Source organism: Hyla sarda, chromosome 2 (assembly GCF_029499605.1).
Source record: "Hyla sarda isolate aHylSar1 chromosome 2, aHylSar1.hap1, whole genome shotgun sequence".
Taxonomy (NCBI): Eukaryota; Metazoa; Chordata; class Amphibia; order Anura; family Hylidae; genus Hyla; species Hyla sarda.
Window position 1 is genome coordinate 2691945 of NC_079190.1, and position 19122 is coordinate 2711066.

The 19122-nt window shown below is 51.3% G+C and overlaps 1 protein-coding gene across 1 annotated transcript in view; it reads left to right on the plus strand.

Annotated features, from left to right (window-relative positions):
* Positions 1-7826, plus strand: part of LOC130357553 (protein sel-1 homolog 3-like) — a 51343-nt gene extending 43517 nt beyond the window's left edge. The window contains exon 5 of the mRNA XM_056560252.1: positions 7521-7826. Within this exon, the coding sequence (XP_056416227.1) occupies positions 7521-7622 (102 nt within the window). The 3' untranslated portion in view covers positions 7623-7826. The remainder of the gene's footprint in view (positions 1-7520) is intronic.
* The last annotated feature ends 11296 nt before the right edge of the window (positions 7827-19122 follow it).

Genomic DNA, 19122 nt, shown 5'->3' on the forward strand with positions numbered 1-19122 from the left:
CGCTCCGGGTCCCCGCTCCTCCCCGGAGCGCTCGCTTCACTCCCTCCGCTGCAGCGCTCCGGTCACGTACTCTGACCCGGGGCGCTGCGATCCTGCTGCCAGCCGGGATGCGATTCGCGATGCGCACCCCGGCTCCCCTACCTGACTCGCTCCCCGTCTGTTCTGTCCCGGCGCGCGCGGCCCCGCTCCCTAGGGCGCGCGCGCGCCGGGTCTCTGCGATTTAAAGGGCCACTGCGCCGCTGATTGGCGCAGTGGTTCCAATTAGGGTTTTCACCTGTGCACTTCCCTATTTTACCTCACTTCCCTTGCACTCCCTTGCCGGATCTTGTTGCCTTAGTGCCAGTGAAAGCGTTCCTTGTGTGTTCCTTGCCTGTGTTTCCAGACCTTCTGCCGTTGCCCCTGACTACGATCCTTGCTGCCTGCCCCGACCTTCTGCTACGTCCGACCTTGCTTCTGCCTACTCCCTTGTACCGCGCCTATCTTCAGCAGCCAGAGAGGTGAGCCGTTGCTAGTGGATACGACCTGGTCACTACCGCCGCAGCAAGACCATCCCGCTTTGCGGCGGGCTCTGGTGAAAACCAGTAGTGGCTTAGAACCGGTCCACTAGCACGGTCCACGCCAATCCCTCTCTGGCACAGAGGGTCCACTACCTGCCAGCCGGCATCGTGACAGTAGATCCGGCCATGGATCCCGCTGAAGTTCCTTTGCCAGTTGTCGCTGACCTCACCACGGTGGTCGCCCAGCAGTCACAACAGATAGCGCAACAAGGCCAACAGCTGTCTCAACTGACCGTTATGCTACAACAGTTGCTACCACAGCTTCAGCAGTCATCTCCTCCGCCAGCTCCTGCACCTCCTCCGCAGCGAGTGGCCGCTCCTGGGCTACGCCTATCCTTGCCGGATAAATTTGATGGGGACTCTAAGTTTTGCCGTGGCTTTCTTTCCCAATGTTCCCTGCATCTGGAGATGATGTCGGACCTGTTTCCCACTGAAAGGTCTAAGGTGGCTTTCGTAGTCAGTCTTCTGTCCGGAAAAGCCCTGTCATGGGCCACACCGCTCTGGGACCGCAATGACCCCATCACTGCCTCTGTACACTCCTTCTTCTCGGAAATCCGAAGTGTCTTTGAGGAACCTGCCCGAGCCTCTTCTGCTGAGACTGCCCTGTTGAACCTGGTCCAGGGTAATTCTTCCGTTGGCGAGTATGCCGTACAATTCCGTACACTTGCTTCAGAATTGTCCTGGAATAATGAGGCCCTCTGCGCGACCTTCAAAAAAGGCCTATCCAGCAACATTAAAGATGTTCTGGCCGCACGAGAAATTCCTGCTAATCTACATGAACTTATTCACCTAGCCACTCGCATTGACATGCGTTTTTCTGAAAGGCGTCAGGAACTCCGCCAAGATATGGACTCTGTTCGCACGAGGCGTTTCGTCTCCTCGGCTCCTCTCTCCTCTGGTCCCCTGCAATCTGTTCCTGTGCCTCCCGCCGTGGAGGCTATGCAGGTCGACCGGTCTCGCCTGACACCTCAAGAGAGGACACGACGCCGTATGGAGAACCTCTGCCTGTACTGTGCTAGTACCGAACACTTCCTGAGGGATTGTCCTATCCGTCCTCCCCGCCTGGAAAGACGTACGCTGACTCCGCACAAAGGTGAGACAGTCCTTGATGTCTACTCTGCTTCTCCACTGTTACGCCGAGCGCTCCGGGTCCCCGCTCCTCCCCGGAGCGCTCGCTACACTTCCCTCACTGCAGCGCCCCGGTCGGTTCCACGGACCCGGGGCGCTGCGTTACCACCTCCGGCCGGGATGCGATTCGCGATGCGGGTAGCGCCCGCTCGCGATGCGCACCCCGGCTCCCGTACCTGACTCGCTCCCCGTCAGTTCTGTCCCGGCGCGCGCGGCCCCGCTCCCTAGGGCGCGCGCGCGCCGGGTCTTTGCGATTTAAAGGGCCACTGCACCGCTGATTGGTGCAGTGGTTCCAATTAGTGTTTACACCTGTGCACTTCCCTATATCACCTCACTTCCCCTTCACTCCCTCGCCGGATCTTGTTGCCCTAGTGCCAGTGAAAGCGTTCCTTGTGTGTTCCTTGCCTGTGATTCCAGACCTTCTGCCGTTGCCCCTGACTACGATCCTTGCTGCCTGCCCCGACCTTCTGCTACGTCCGACCTTGCTTCTGTCTACTCCCTTGTACCGCGCCTATCTTCAGCAGCCAGAGAGGTTGAGCCGTTGCTAGGGGATACGACCTGGTCACTACCGCCGCAGCAAGACCATCCCGCTTTGCGGCGGGCTCTGGTGAAAACCAGTAGTGACTTAGAACCGATCCTCTAGCACGGTCCACGCCAATCCCTCTCTGGCACAGAGGATCCACCACCTGCCAGCCGGCATCGTGACATCCACGTCTTACTGTGCCTGTGCGGATGTCTGCCTCTGCCTTCTCCTTCTCTACTGTGGCCTTCTTGGACTCTGGATCTGCAGGAAATTTTATTTTGGCCTCTCTCGTCAACAGGTTCAACATCCCAGTGACCAGTCTCGCCAGACCCCTCTACATCAATTGTGTAAATAATGAAAGATTGGACTGTACCATACGTTTCCGCACGGAGCCCCTTCTTATGAGCATCGGATCTCATCATGAGAGGATTGAACTTTTGGTCCTCCCCAATTGCACCTCAGAGATTCTCCTTGGACTTCCCTGGCTTCAACTTCATTCCCCAACCCTGGATTGGTCCACTGGGGAGATCAAGAGTTGGGGGTCCTCTTGTTCCAAGAACTGTCTAAAACCGGTTCCCAGTAACCCTTGCCGTAACTCTGTGGTTCCTCCAGTAACCGGTCTCCCTAAGGCCTATATGGACTTCGCGGATGTTTTCTGCAAAAAACAAGCTGAGACTCTACCTCCTCACAGGCCTTATGATTGCCCTATCGACCTCCTCCCGGGTACTACTCCACCCCGGGGCAGAATTTATCCTCTCTCTGCCCCAGAGACTCTTGCCATGTCCGAATACGTCCAGGAGAATCTAAAAAAGGGCTTTATCCGTAAATCCTCCTCTCCTGCCGGAGCCGGATTTTTCTTTGTGTCCAAAAAGGATGGCTCCCTACGTCCTTGCATTGACTACCGCGGTCTTAATAAAATCACGGTTAAGAACCGCTACCCCTTACCCCTCATCTCTGAACTCTTTGATCGCCTCCAAGGTGCCCACATCTTCACTAAATTGGACTTAAGAGGCGCCTATAACCTCATCCGCATCAGAGAGGGGGACGAGTGGAAAACGGCATTTAACACCAGAGATGGACACTTTGAGTATCTGGTCATGCCCTTTGGACTGTGCAATGCTCCTGCCGTCTTCCAAGACTTTGTCAATGAAATTTTTCGTGATCTGTTATACTCCTGTGTTGTGGTATATCTGGACGATATCCTAATTTTTTCTGCCAATCTAGAAGAACACCGCCAGCATGTCCGTATGGTTCTTCAGAGACTTCGTGACAACCAACTCTATGCCAAAATTGAGAAATGTCTGTTTGAATGCCAATCTCTTCCTTTTCTAGGATATTTGGTCTCTGGCCAGGGACTACAGATGGATCCAGACAAACTCTCTGCCGTCTTAAATTGGCCACGCCCCTCCGGACTCCGTGCTATCCAACGCTTTTTGGGGTTCGCCAATTATTACAGGCAATTTATTCCACATTTTTCTACCATTGTGGCTCCTATCGTGGCTTTAACCAAGAAAAATGCTGATCCCAAGTCCTGGCCTCCTCAAGCAGAAGACTCCTTTAAACGACTCAAGTCTGCCTTTTCTTCGGCTCCCGTGCTCTCCAGACCTGACCCTTCCAAACCCTTCCTATTGGAGGTTGATGCCTCCTCAGTAGGAGCTGGAGCTGTTCTTCTACAAAAAAATCCTTCCGGGCATGCTGTCACTTGTGGTTTTTTCTCTAGGACCTTCTCTCCAGCGGAGAGGAACTACTCCATCGGGGATCGAGAGCTTCTAGCCATTAAATTAGCACTTGAGGAATGGAGGCATCTGCTGGAGGGATCAAGATTTCCTGTTATTATCTACACTGACCACAAGAACCTCTCCTACCTCCAGTCGGCCCAACGGCTGAATCCTCGCCAGGCCCGGTGGTCTCTGTTCTTTGCCCGATTTAATTTTGAGATTCACTTTCGTCCTGCCGATAAGAACATTAGGGCCGATGCTCTCTCTCGTTCCTCGGATGCCTCAGAAGTTGATCTTCCTCCGCAACACATCATTCCACCTGACTGCCTGATCTCCACTTCTCCTGCCTCCATCAGGCAGACTCCTCCAGGAAAGACCTTTGTTTCTCCACGCCAACGCCTCGGAATCCTCAAATGGGGTCACTCCTCCCATCTCGCAGGTCATGCGGGCATCAAGAAATCTGTGCAACTCATCTCCCGCTTCTATTGGTGGCCGACTCTGGAGACGGATGTTGGGGACTTTGTGCGAGCCTGCACTATCTGTGCCCGGGATAAGACTCCTCGCCAGAAGCCCGCTGGTTTTCTTCATCCTCTGCCTGTCCCCGAACAGCCTTGGTCTCTGATTGGTATGGATTTTATTACTGATTTACCCCCTTCCCGTGGCAACACCGTTATTTGGGTGGTCGTTGATCGATTCTCCAAAATGGCACATTTCATCCCTCTTCCTGGTCTTCCTTCTGCGCCTCAGTTGGCTAAACAATTTTTTGTACACATTTTTCGTCTTCACGGGTTGCCTACGCAGATTGTCTCGGATAGAGGGGTCCAATTCGTGTCTAAATTCTGGAGGGCTCTCTGTAAACAACTCAAGATTAAATTAAATTTCTCCTCTGCATATCATCCCCAGTCCAATGGACAAGTAGAAAGAATTAACCAGATCCTGGGTGATTATTTGCGACATTTTGTTTCCTCCCGCCAGGATGACTGGGCAGATCTCCTTCCATGGGCCGAATTTTCGTATAACTTCAGGGTCTCTGAATCTTCCTCCAAATCCCCATTTTTCGTGGTGTACGGCCGTCACCCTCTTCCCCCCCTCCCTACCCCCTTGCCCTCTGGTCTGCCCGCTGTGGATGAAATTTCTCGTGACCTTTCCATTATATGGAGAGAGACCCAAAATTCTCTCTTACAGGCTTCTTCACGCATGAAGAGGTTCGCGGATAAGAAAAGAAGAGCTCCCCCCGTCTTTTCCCCTGGAGACAAGGTATGGCTCTCCGCTAAATATGTCCGCTTCCGTGTCCCTAGCTACAAGTTGGGACCACGCTATCTTGGTCCTTTCAAAATTTTGTGTCAAATTAATCCTGTCTCTTATAAACTTCTTCTTCCTCCTTCTCTTCGTATCCCTAATGCCTTTCACGTCTCTCTTCTCAAACCACTCATCCTCAACCGTTTTTCTCCCAAATCTGTTCCTCCCACTCCTGTTTCCGGCTCCTCGGACGTCTTCTCGGTCAAGGAAATTTTGGCTGCCAAAAAGGTCAGAGGGAAAAATTTTTTTTTAGTAGACTGGGAGGGTTGTGGTCCTGAAGAGAGATCCTGGGAACCTGAGGACAACATCCTTGACAAAAGTCTGCTCCTCAGGTTCTCAGGCTCCAAGAAGAGGGGGAGACCCAAGGGGGGGGGTACTGTTACGCCGAGCGCTCCGGGTCCCCGCTCCTCCCCGGAGCGCTCGCTTCACTCCCTCCGCTGCAGCGCTCCGGTCACGTACTCTGACCCGGGGCGCTGCGATCCTGCTGCCAGCCGGGATGCGATTCGCGATGCGGGTAGCGCCCGCTCGCGATGCGCACCCCGGCTCCCCTACCTGACTCGCTCCCCGTCTGTTCTGTCCCGGCGCGCGCGGCCCCGCTCCCTAGGGCGCGCGCGCGCCGGGTCTCTGCGATTTAAAGGGCCACTGCGCCGCTGATTGGCGCAGTGGTTCCAATTAGGGTTTTCACCTGTGCACTTCCCTATTTTACCTCACTTCCCTTGCACTCCCTTGCCGGATCTTGTTGCCTTAGTGCCAGTGAAAGCGTTCCTTGTGTGTTCCTTGCCTGTGTTTCCAGACCTTCTGCCGTTGCCCCTGACTACGATCCTTGCTGCCTGCCCCGACCTTCTGCTACGTCCGACCTTGCTTCTGCCTACTCCCTTGTACCGCGCCTATCTTCAGCAGCCAGAGAGGTGAGCCGTTGCTAGTGGATACGACCTGGTCACTACCGCCGCAGCAAGACCATCCCGCTTTGCGGCGGGCTCTGGTGAAAACCAGTAGTGGCTTAGAACCGGTCCACTAGCACGGTCCACGCCAATCCCTCTCTGGCACAGAGGGTCCACTACCTGCCAGCCGGCATCGTGACACTAGTGATGGGAATATTTGGATATTATCCCTGGTGTCCAATGTTTGGTGTTGTACATAGACAGGTGATTGGGAATATTAGGATATTATCCCTGGTGTCCAGTGTTAGGTGTTGTACATAGACAGGTGATGGGGAATATTAGGATATTATCCCTGGTGTCCAGTGTTAGGTGTTGTATATAGACAGGTGATGGAGAATATTAGGATATTATCCCTGGTGTCCAGTGTTTGGTGTTGTACATAGACAGGTGATGGGGAATATTAGGATATTATCCCTGGTGTCCAGTGTTTGGTGCTGTACATAGACAGGTGATGGGGAATATTTGGATATTATCCCTGGTGTCCAGTGTTTGGTGTTGTACATAGACAGGTGATGGAGAATATTAGGATATTATCCCTGGTGTCCAGTGATATGAACTTGTTCTAAGTTATAAGAAGTCCCCTCCAGTGCACCAGGGCCACTGGTAAAGATATTGCTAGGATGGTGCGTGGGATCTTGTGTATGAGGCCTCCAGAGTCCACATCAATTGTTAGTAAAAATGGACATGGTGGACATCAATTGCCCAACCCACTAGTCACATGACTACCACAACTACCATAACCCCCATTCTCTGCTGGTTTCCATAGCCCGATCCTCTAGTCACATGACTACCATAACCCCCATTCTCTGCTGGTTTCCATAGCCTGATCCTCAAGTCACATGATTACCATAACCCCCATTCTCTGCTGGTTTCCATAGCCCGATCCTCTAGTCACATGACTACCACAACTACCATAACCCCCATTCTCTGCTGGTTTCCATAACCCGATCCTCTAGTCACATGACTACCATAACCCCCATTCTCTGCTGTTTTCCATAGCCCGATCCTCTAGTCACATGACTACCATAACCCCCATTCTCTGCTGTTTTCCATAGCCCGATCCTCTAGTCACATGACTACCATAACCTCCATCCTCTGCTGGTTTCCATAGCCCGATCCTCTAGTCACATGACTACCACAACTACCATAACCCCCATTCTCTGCTGGTTTCCATAGCCCGATCCTCTAGTCACATGACTACCATAACCTCCATCCTCTGCTGGTTTCCATAGCCCGATCCTCTAGTCACATGACTACCACAACTACCATAACCCCCATTCTCTGCTGGTTTCCATAGCCCGATCCTCTAGTCACATGACTACCATAACCCCCATTCTCTGCTGTTTTGTTGCAGTGCTCCAGTGCCGCCGCCATCGCCATTGTCACCGCCCTCAGTTTAATGACAATATTTGGGAGATTACAGAACGTGGCTCAGAACTTCCATCTGTCGGTGTGAGGGGCCCCGGGGGCCACCACAATCTCTGTGATCTACAGCGAGGAGACATGGGCCCCAGGCTCAGGACGTTGGGCCCCTCAGGCTGCTCCTCCTGACACATATAATGGCTGCTCAGGTTCCGGATGTGATTGCCAAACATTTTTGTATTATTTGTATTAAATATGGCAAGAGGTAGAGGATCTCTAAAATAAACCAAAAAACATGTCTGTTCTCCCAAGATTTTATCGTGACACACGTCAGCGGGGGTGGGGGGGTTGGGGGGTTGGCACCGGGGGTGGGGGCGCCAGAGAGGAGCGTCAACCAACATCTCAGTAAGGGTTGGGAAGAGTCTATTCTACCTGGATAATCCAAATATGTCCAAGGATTAATGGTTTAGGTGGAAAAAGGTGGAAAACAATTTCTATCCAACAAAAGTATGTGAACCTCCTAGTTATTTACACACAGTCATGTGATCTCCATGGACCAAACCAACGAGCTCCGGGGGTGTAAATCAGCAAAAAGACTATTGGGAACCTCATGATATTGATCTCCATGATGAAGCAGATCCCCCTGAGATCAGCACAATGCCAGGTGTCTGCTGGAGTGGTGTAAAGCATGGCATCACTGTTCTCGTGGTCTGTGGAGTGGTGTAAAGCATGGCATCACTGTTCTCGTGGTGTAAAGCATGGCATCACTGTTCTCATGGTCTCTGGAGTGGTGTAAAGCATGGCATCACTGTTCTTGTGGTCTGTGGAGAGGTGTAAAGCATGGCATCACTGTACTCGTGGTCTGTGGAGTGGTGTAAAGCATGGCATCACTGTTCTCGTGGTGTAAAGCATGGCATCACTGTTCTTGTGGTCTGTGGAGTGGTGTAAAGCATGGCATCACTGTTCTCGTGGTCTGTGGAGTAAAGCATGGCATCACTGTTCTCGTGGTGTAAAGCATGGCATCACTGTTCTCGTGGTCTGTGGAGTGGTGTAAAGCATGGCATCACTGTTCTCGTGGTCTCCGGAGTGGTGTAAAGCATGGCATCACTGTTCTCGTGGTCTCTGGAGTGGTGTAAAGCATGGCATCACTGTTCTCGTGGTCTGTGGAGTGGTGTAAAGCATGGCATCACTGTTCTCGTGGTCTGTGGAGTGGTGTAAAGCATGGCATCACTGTTCTCGTGGTCTCCGGAGTGGTGTAAAGCATGGCATCACTGTTCTCGTGGTGTAAAGCATGGCATCACTGTTCTCGTGGTCTGTGGAGTGGTGTAAAGCATGGCATCACTGTTCTCGTGGTCTCCGGAGTGGTGTAAAGCATGGCATCACTGTTCTCGTGGTCTCTGGAGTGGTGTAAAGCATGGCATCACTGTTCTCGTGGTCTGTGGAGTGGTGTAAAGCATGGCATCACTGTTCTCGTGGTCTGTGGAGTGGTGTAAAGCATGGCATCACTGTTCTCGTGGTCTCCGGAGTGGTGTAAAGCATGGCATCACTGTTCTCGTGGTCTGTGGAGTGGTGTAAAGCATGGCATCACTGTTCTCGTGGTCTGTGGAGTGGTGTAAAGCATGGCATCACTGTTCTCGTGGTGTAAAGCATGGCATCACTGTTCTCGTGGTCTCCGGAGTGGTGTAAAGCATGGCATCACTGTTCTCGTGGTCTGTGGAGTGGTGTAAAGCATGGCATCACTGTTCTCGTGGTCTATAGAGTGGTGTAAAGCATGGCATCACTGTACTCGTGGTCTGTGGAATGGTATAAAGCATGATATCAATGTTCTCGTGGTCTGTGGAGGGGTGTAAAGCATGGCATCACTGTTCTCGTGGTCTGTGGAGTAAAGCATGGCATCACTGTTCTTGTGGTCTGTGGAGTGGTGTAAAGCATGGCATCACTGTACTCGTGGTCTGCGGAGAGGTGTAAAGCATGGCATCACTGTTCTCGTGGTCTCCGGAGTGGTGCAAAGCATGGCATCAATGTTCTCGTGGTCTGTGGAGTGGTGTAAAGCATGGCATCACTGTTCTTGTGGTCTGTAGAGCGGTGTAAAGCATGGCATCACTGTTCTCGTGGTCTGTGGAGTGGTGTAAAGCATTGCATCAATGTTCTCGTGGTCTCCGGAGTGGTGCAAAGCATGGCATCACTGTTCTCGTGGTCTCTGGAGTGGTGTAAAGCATGGCATCACTGTTCTCATGGTCTATGGAGAGGTGTAAAGCATGGCATCACTGTACTCGTGGTCTATGGAGAGGTGTAAAGCATGGCATCACTGTACTCGTGGTCTGTGGAGTGGTGTAAAGCATGGCATCACTGTTCTCATGGTCTATGGAGAGGTGTAAAGCATGGCATCACTGTTCTCGTGGTCTCTGGAGTGGTGTAAAGCATGGCATCAGTGTACTCGTGGTCTGTGGAGTGGTGTAAAGCATGGCATCACTGTACTCGTGGTCTGTGGAGAGGTGTAAAGCATGGCATCACTGTTCTCGTGGTCTCCGGAGAGGTGTAAAGCATGGCATCACTGTACTCGTGGTCTGTGGAGTAAAGCATGGCATCACTGTTCTCGTGGTCTGTGGAGTAAAGCATGGCATCACTGTTCTCGTGGTCTGTGGAGTGGTGTAAAGCATGGCATAACTGTTCTCGTGGTCTCCGGAGTGGTGTAAAGCATGGCATCACTGTTCTCGTGGTCTGTGGAGTGGTGTAAAGCAAGGCATCACTGTTCTCGTGGTCTGTGGAGTGGTGTAAAGCATGGCATCACTGTTCTCGTGGTCTGTGGAGTGGTGTAAAGCATGGCATCACTGTACTCGTGGTCTGTGGAGTAGTGTAAAGCATGGCATCACTGTTCTCGTGGTCTGTGGAGTGGTGTAAAGCATGACATCACTGTTCTCGTGGTGTAAAGCATGGCATCACTTTTCTTGTGGTCTGTGGAGTGGTGTAAAGCATGGCATCACTGTTCTCGTGGTCTGTGGAGTGGTGTAAAGCATGGCATCACTGTTCTCGTGGTCTGTGGAGTGGTGTAAAGCATGGCATCACTGTTCTCGTGGTCTGTGGAGAGGTGTAAAGCATGGCATCACTGTTCTCGTGGTCTGTGGAGTGGTGTAAAGCAAGGCATCACTGTTCTCGTGGTCTGTGGAGGGGTGTAAAGCATGGCATCACAGTTCTCGTGGTCTGCAGAGTGGTATAAAGCATGGCATCACTGTTCTCGTGGTCTGCAGAGTGGTATAAAGCATGGCATCACTGTTCTCGTGGTCTTTGGAGTGGTGTAAAGCATGGCATCACTGTTCTTGTGGTCTGTGGAGTGGTGTAAAGCATGGCATCACTGTTCTCGTGGTCTGTGGAGTGGTGTAAAGCATGGCATCACTGTTCTCGTGGTCTGTGGAGTAAAGCATGGCATCACTGTTCTTGTGGTCTGTAGAGCGGTGTAAAGCATGGCATCACTGTTCTCGTGGTCTGTGGAGTGGTGTAAAGCATTGCATCAATGTTCTCGTGGTCTCCGGAGTGGTGCAAAGCATGGCATCACTGTTCTCGTGGTCTCTGGAGTGGTGTAAAGCATGGCATCACTGTTCTTGTGGTCTGTGGAGTGGTGTAAAGCATGGCATCACTGTTCTCGTGGTCTGTGTAGTGGTGTAAAGCATGGCATCACTGTTCTTGTGGTCTGTGGAGTGGTGTAAAGCATGGCATCAGTGTTCTCGTGGTCTGTGGAGTGGTGTAAAGCATGGCATCACTGTTCTCGTGGTCTGTGGAGTAAAGCATGGCATCACTGTTCTCGTGGTCTGTGGAGAGGTGTAAAGCATGGCATCACTGTTCTTGTGGTCTGTGGAGGGGTGTAAAGCATGACATCACTGTTCTTGTGGTCTGTGGAGCGGTGTAAAGCATGGCATCACTGTTCTTGTGGTCTGTGGAGTGGTGTAAAGCATGGCATCACTGTTCTTGTGGTCTGTGGAGCGGTGTAAAGCATGGCATCACTGTTCTTGTGGTCTGTGGAGTGGTGTAAAGCATGCCATCACTGTTCTCGTGGTCTCCGGAGTGGTGTAAAGCATGGCATCACTGTTCTCGTGGTCTCCGGAGTGTTGTAAAGCATGGCATCACTGTTCTCGTGGTCTCCGGAGTGTTGTAAAGCATGGCATCACTGTACTCGTGGTCTGTGGAGAGGTGTAAAGCATGGCATCACTGTTCTTGTGGTCTGTGGAGTGGTGTAAAGCATGGCATCACTGTTCTTGTGGTCTGTGGAGTGGTGTAAAGCATGGCATCACTGTTCTTGTGGTCTGTGGAGCGGTGTAAAGCATGGCATCACTGTTCTCGTGGTCTCCGGAGTGTTGTAAAGCATGGCATCACTGTACTCGTGGTCTGTGGAGTGGTGTAAAGCATGGCATCACTGTTCTCGTGGTCTGCAGAGTGGTAAAAAGCATGGCATCACTGTTCTCGTGGTCTGCAGAGTGGTATAAAGCATGGCATCACTGTTCTCGTGGTCTGTGGAGTGGTGTAAAGCATGGCATCACTGTTCTCGTGGTCTCCGGAGTGGTATAAAGCATGGCATCACTGTTCTCGTGGTCTGTGGAGTGGTGTAAAGCAAGGCATCACTGTTCTCGTGGTCTGTGGAGTAAAGCATGGCATCACTGTTCTCGTGGTCTGTGGAGTGGTGTAAAGCATGGCATCACTGTTTTCGTGGTCTGTGGAGTGGTGTAAAGCATGGCATCACTGTTCTCGTGGTCTGTGGAGTGGTGTAAAGCATGGCATCACTGTTCTCGTGGTCTGTGGAGTGGTGTAAAGCATGGCATCACTGTTCTCGTGGTCTCCGGAGTGGTGTAAAGCATGGCATCACTGTACTCGTGGTCTGTGGAGTGGTGTAAAGCATGGCATCACTATCCTTGTGGTCTCTGGAGTCGTGTAAAGCATGGCATCACTGTTCTCGTGGTCTGTGGAGTGGTGTAAAGCATTGCATCACTGTACTCGTGGTCTGTGGAGTGGTGTAAAGCATGGCATCACTGTTCTTGTGGTCTGTGGAGTGGTGTAAAGCATGGCATCACTGTTCTCGTGGTCTGCAGAGTGGTATAAAGCATGGCATCACTGTTCTCGTGGTCTGTGGAGTAGTGTAAAGCATGGCATCACTGTTCTCGTGGTCTGTGGAGTGGTGTAAAGCATAGCATCACTGTTCTTGTGGTCTGTGGAGTGGTGTAAAGCATGGCATCACTGTTCTCGTGGTCTGTGGAGTGGTGTAATGCATGGCATCACTGTTCTCGTGGTGTAAAGCATGGCATCACTGTTCTCGTGGTCTGTGGAGTGGTGTAAAGCAAGGCATCACTGTTCTCGTGGTCTGTGGAGTGGTGTAAAGCATGGCATCACTGTTCTCGTGGTCTGTGGAGGGGTGTAAAGCATGGCGTCACTGTTCTCGTGGTCTGCAGAGTGGTATAAAGCATGGCATCACTGTTCTCGTGGTCTGCAGAGTGGTATAAAGCATGGCATCACTGTTCTCGTGGTCTGCAGAGTGGTATAAAGCATTGCACCACTGTTCTCGTGGTCTGTGGAGTGGTGTAAAGCATGGCATCACTGTTCTCGTGGTCTGTGGAGTAAAGCATGGCATCACTGTTCTCGTGGTCTGTGGAGAGGTGTAAAGCATGGCATCACTGTTCTTGTGGTCTCCGGAGTGGTATAAAGCATGGCATCACTGTTCTCGTGGTCTCCGGAGTGGTGTAAAGCATGGCGTCACTGTTCATGTGGTCTGTGGAGTGGTGTAAAGCATGGCATCACTGTACTCGTGGTCTGTGGAGTGGTGTAAAGCATGGCATCACTGTTCTCGTGGTCTGCAGAGTGGTAAAAAGCATGGCATCACTGTTCTCGTGGTCTGCAGAGTGGTATAAAGCATGGCATCACTGTTCTCGTGGTCTGTGGAGAGGTGTAAAGCATGGCATCACTGTACTCGTGGTCTGTGGAGTGGTGTAAAGCATGGCATCACTGTTCTCGTGGTCTGTGGAGTGGTGTAAAGCATTGCATCAATGTTCTCGTGGTCTGTGGAGTGGTGTAAAGCATGGCATCACTGTACTCGTGGTCTGTGGAGAGGTGTAAAGCATGGCATCACTGTTCTCGTGGTGTAAAGCATGGCATCACTGTTCTCGTGGTCTGTGGAGTGGTGTAAAGCATTGCATCAATGTTCTCGTGGTCTGTGGAGTGGTGTAAAGCATGGCATCACTGTTCTCGTGGTCTGTGGAGTGGTGTAAAGCATGGCATCAATGTTCTCGTGGTCTGTGGAGTGGTGTAAAGCATGGCATCACTGTTCTCGTGGTCTCTGGAGTGGTGTAAAGCATGGCATCACTGTTCTCGTGGTCTCCGGAGTGGTGTAAAGCATTGCATCACTGTACTCGTGGTCTGTGGAGTGGTGTAAAGCATGGCATCACTGTACTCGTGGTCTGTGGAGTGGTGTAAAGCATGGCATCACTGTTCTTGTGGTCTGTGGAGGGGTGTAAAGCATGGCATCACTGTTCTCATGGTCTGTGGAGGGGTGTAAAGCATGGCATCACTGTTCTCGTGGTCTGTGGAGCGGTGTAAAGCATGGCATCACTGTTCTTGTGGTCTGTGGAGCGGTGTAAAGCATGGCATCACTGTTCTTGTGGTCTGTGGAGTGGTGTAAAGCATGGCATCAATGTTCTCATGGTCTGTGGAGTTGTGTAAAGCATGGCATCACTGTTCTCGGGGTCTGCAGAGTGGTATAAAGCATGGCATCACTGTTCTCGTGGTCTGCAGAGTGGTATAAAGCATGGCATCACTGTTCTCGTGGTCTGTGGAGTGGTGTAAAGCATGGCATCACTGTTCTCGTGGTCTGTGGAGTGGTGTAAAGCATGGCATCACTGTTCTCGTGGTCTCTGGAGTGGTGTAAAGCATTGCATCAATGTTCTCGTGGTCTGTGGAGTGGTGTAAAGCATGGCATCACTGTACTCGTGGTCTGTGGAGTGGTGTAAAGCATGGCATCACTGTTCTCGTGGTCTGTGGAGTGGTGTAAAGCATGGCATCACTGTTCTCGTGGTCTGTGGAGTGGTGTAAAGCATGGCATCACTGTTCTCGTGGTCTGTGGAGTGGTGTAAAGCATGGCATCACTGTACTCGTGGTCTATGGAGTGGTGTAAAGCATGGCATCACTGTACTCGTGGTCTGTGGAGTGGTGTAAAGCATGGCATCACTGTTCTCGTGGTCTGTGGAGTGGTGTAAAGCATGGCATCACTGTTCTCGTGGTGTAAAGCATAGCATCACTTTTCTTGTGGTCTGTGGAGTGGTGTAAAGCATGGCATCACTGTTCTCGTGGTCTGTGGAGTGGTGTAAAGCATGGCATCACTGTTCTCGTGGTCTGTGGAGAGGTGTAAAGCATGGCATCACTGTTCTCGTGGTCTCCGGAGTGGTGTAAAGCAAGGCATCACTGTTCTCGTGGTCTGTGGAGTGGTGTAAAGCATGGCATCACTGTTCTCGTGGTCTGTGGAGTGGTGTAAAGCAAGGCATCACTGTTCTCGTGGTCTGTGGAGGGGTGTAAAGCATGGCGTCACTGTTCTCGTGGTCTGCAGAGTGGTATAAAGCATGGCATCACTGTTCTCGTGGTCTTTGGAGTGGTGTAAAGCATGGCATCACTGTTCTTGTGGTCTGTGGAGTGGTGTAAAGCATGGCATCACTGTTCTCGTGGTCTGTGGAGTAAATCATGGCATCACTGTTCTCGTGGTCTGTGGAGAGGTGTAAAGCATGGCATCACTGTTCTTGTGGTCTGTGGAGTGGTGTAAAGCATGGCATCACTGTTCTTGTGGTCTGTGGAGCGGTGTAAAGCATGGCATCACTGTACTCGTGGTCTGTGGAGTGGTGTAAAGCATGGCATCACTGTTCTCGTGGTCTGCAGAGTGGTAAAAAGCATGGCATCACTGTTCTCGTGGTCTGCAGAGTGGTATAAAGCATGGCATCACTGTTCTCGTGGTCTGTGGAGTGGTGTAAAGCATTGCATCAATGTTCTCGTGGTCTCCGGAGTGGTGCAAAGCATGGCATCAATGTTCTCGTGGTCTGTTGAGTGGTGTAAAGCATGGCATCACTGTTCTCGTGGTCTCTGGAGTGGTGTAAAGCATGGCATCACTGTACTCGTGGTCTGTGGAGTGGTGTAAAGCATGGCATCACTGTTCTCGTGGTCTCCGGAGAGGTGTAAAGCATGGCATCACTGTACTCGTGGTCTGTGGAGAGGTGTAAAGCATGGCATCAATGTTCTCGTGGTCTGTGGAGTAAAGCATGGCATCACTGTTCTCGTGGTCTGTGGAGTGGTGTAAAGCATGGCATCACTGTTCTCGTGGTCTGTGGAGTGGTGTAAAGCATGGCATCACTGTTCTCGTGGTCTCCGGAGTGGTATAAAGCATGGCATCACTGTTCTCGTGGTCTGTGGAGTGGTGTAAAGCAAGGCATCACTGTTCTCGTGGTCTGTGGAGTAAAGCATGGCATCACTGTTCTCGTGGTCTGTGGAGTGGTGTAAAGCATGGCATCACTGTTCTCGTGGTCTGTGGAGTGGTGTAAAGCATGGCATCACTGTTCTCGTGGTCTCCGGAGTGGTGTAAAGCATGGCATCACTGTACTCGTGGTCTGTGGAGTGGTGTAAAGCATGGCATCACTATCCTTGTGGTCTCTGGAGTCGTGTAAAGCATGGCATCACTGTACTCGTGGTCTGTGGAGTGGTGTAAAGCATGGCATCACTGTTCTTGTGGTCTTTGGAGTGGTGTAAAGCATGGCATCACTGTACTCGTGGTCTGTGGAGTAGTGTAAAGCATGGCATCACTGTTCTCGTGGTCTGTGGAGTGGTGTAAAGCATGGCATCACTGTTCTCGTGGTCTGTGGAGTGGTGTAATGCATGGCATCACTGTTCTCATGGTGTAAAGCATGGCATCACTTTTCTTGTGGTCTGTGGAGTGGTGTAAAGCATGGCATCACTGTTCTCGTGGTCTGTGGAGTGGTGTAAAGCATGGCATCACTGTTCTCGTGGTCTGTGGAGTGGTGTAAAGCATGGCATCACTGTACTCGTGGTCTGCGGAGGGGTGTAAAGCATGGCATCACTGTTCTTGTGGTCTGTGGAGGGGTGTAAAGCATGGCATCACTGTTCTCATGGTCTGTGGAGTGGTGTAAAGCAAGGCATCACTGTTCTCGTGGTCTGTGGAGTGGTGTAAAGCATGGCATCACTGTTCTCGTGGTCTGTGGAGGGGTGTAAAGCATGGCGTCACTGTTCTCGTGGTCTGCAGAGTGGTATAAAGCATGGCATCACTGTTCTCGTGGTCTGCAGAGTGGTATAAAGCATGGCATCACTGTTCTCGTGGTCTGCAGAGTGGTATAAAGCATGGCATCACTGTTCTCGTGGTCTGTGGAGTGGTGTAAAGCATGGCATCACTGTTCTCGTGGTCTGTGGAGAGGTGTAAAGCATGGCGTCACTGTTCTCGTGGTCTGTGGAGTGGTGTAAAGCATGGCATCACTGTTCTCGTGGTCTGTGGAGTGGTTGTAAAGCATGGCATCACTGTTCTTGTGGTCTCCGGAGTGGTGTAAAGCATGGCATCACTGTTCTTGTGGTCTCCGGAGTGGTGTAAAGCATGGCATCACTGTTCTTGTGGTCTGTGGAGCGGTGTAAAGCATGGCATCACTGTACTCGTGGTCTGTGGAGTGGTGTAAAGCATGGCATCACTGTTCTCGTGGTCTGCAGAGTGGTGTAAAGCATGGCATCACTGTTCTCGTGGTCTGCAGAGTGGTATAAAGCATGGCATCACTGTTCTCGTGGTCTGTGGAGTGGTGTAAAGCATTGCATCAATGTTCTCGTGGTCTGTGGAGTGGTGTAAAGCATGGCATCACTGTACTCGTGGTCTGTGGAGTGGTGTAAAGCATGGCATCACTGTTCTCGTGGTCTGTGGAGTGGTGTAAAGCATTGCATCAATGTTCTCGTGGTCTGTGGAGTGGTGTAAAGCATGGCATCACTGTTCTCGTGGTCTGTGGAGTGGTGTAAAGCATGGCATCAATGTTCTCGTGGTCTGTGGAGTGGTGTAAAGCATGGCATCACTGTACTCGTGGTCTGTGGAGTGGTGTAAAGCATGGCATCACTGTTCTCGTGGTCTCTGGAGTGGTGTAAAGCATGGCATCACTGTTCTCGTGGTCTCCGGAGTGGTGTAAAGCATGGCATCACTGTTCTCGTGGTCTGTGGAGTGGTGTAAAACATGGCATCACTGTACTCGTGGTCTGTGGAGTGGTGTAAAGCATGGCATCACTGTTCTCGTGGTCTGTGGAGTGGTGTAAAGCATGGCATCACTGTTCTCGTGGTCTCCGGAGTGGTGTAAAGCATGGCATCACTGTTCTTGTGGTCTGTGGAGGGGTGTAAAGCATGGCATCACTGTTCTCATGGTCTGTGGAGTGGTGTAAAGCATGGCATCACTGTTCTCGTGGTCTGTGGAGTGGTGTAAAGCATGGCATCACTGTTCTCGTGGTCTGCAGAGTGGTATAAAGCATGGCATCACTGTTCTCGTGGTCTGTGGAGTGGTGTAAAGCATTGCATCAATGTTCTCGTGGTCTGTGGAGTGGTGTAAAGCATGGCATCACTGTTCTCGTGGTCTGTGGAGTGGTGTAAAGCATGGCATCACTGTTCTCATGGTCTGTGGAGTGGTGTAAAGCATGGCATCACTGTTCTCGTGGTCTGCAGAGTGGTATAAAGCATGGCATCACTGTTCTCGTGGTCTGTGGAGTGGTGTAAAGCATTGCATCAATGTTCTCGTGGTCTGTGGAGTGGTGTAAAGCATGGCATCACTGTTCTCGTGGTCTGTGGAGTGGTGTAAAGCATGGCATCACTGTACTCGTGGTCTGTGGAGTGGTGTAAAGCATGGCATCAGTGTTCTCGTGGTCTCCGGAGTGGTGTAAAGCATGGCATCACTGTTCTCATGGTCTGTGGAGTGGTGTAAAGCATGGCATCACTGTTCTCGTGGTCTGCAGAGTGGTATAAAGCATGGCATCACTGTTCTCGTGGTCTGTGGAGTGGTGTAAAGCATGGCATCAGTGTTCTCGTGGTCTCCGGAGTGGTGTAAAGCATTGCATCACTGTTCTCATGGTCTGTGGAGTGGTGTAAAGCATGGCATCACTGTTCTCGTGGTCTGCAGAGTGGTATAAAGCATGGCATCACTGTTCTCGTGGTCTGTGGAGTGGTGTAAAGCATTGCATCACTGTTCTCGTGGTCTGTGGAGTGGTGTAAAGCATGGCATCACTGTACTCGTGGTCTGTGGAGTGGTGTAAAGCATGGCATCACTGTTCTCGTGGTCTGTGGAGTGGTATAAAGCATGGCATCACTGTTCTCGTGGTCTGTGGAGTGGTGTAAAGCATGGCATCACTGTTCTTGTGGTCTGTGGAGGGGTGTAAAGCATGGCATCACTGTTCTCGTGGTCTATAGAGTGGTGTAAAGCAAAATTCTGAAATAGGATGTCCAACAAGCTCATGCATATAGTGGGGGGTTCACATACTTTTGCCCCTATAGATTACAACCTAACACTTATCCTATAAGGAGCCTGAATCCAATAGATGACCCTGAAGAGTAGT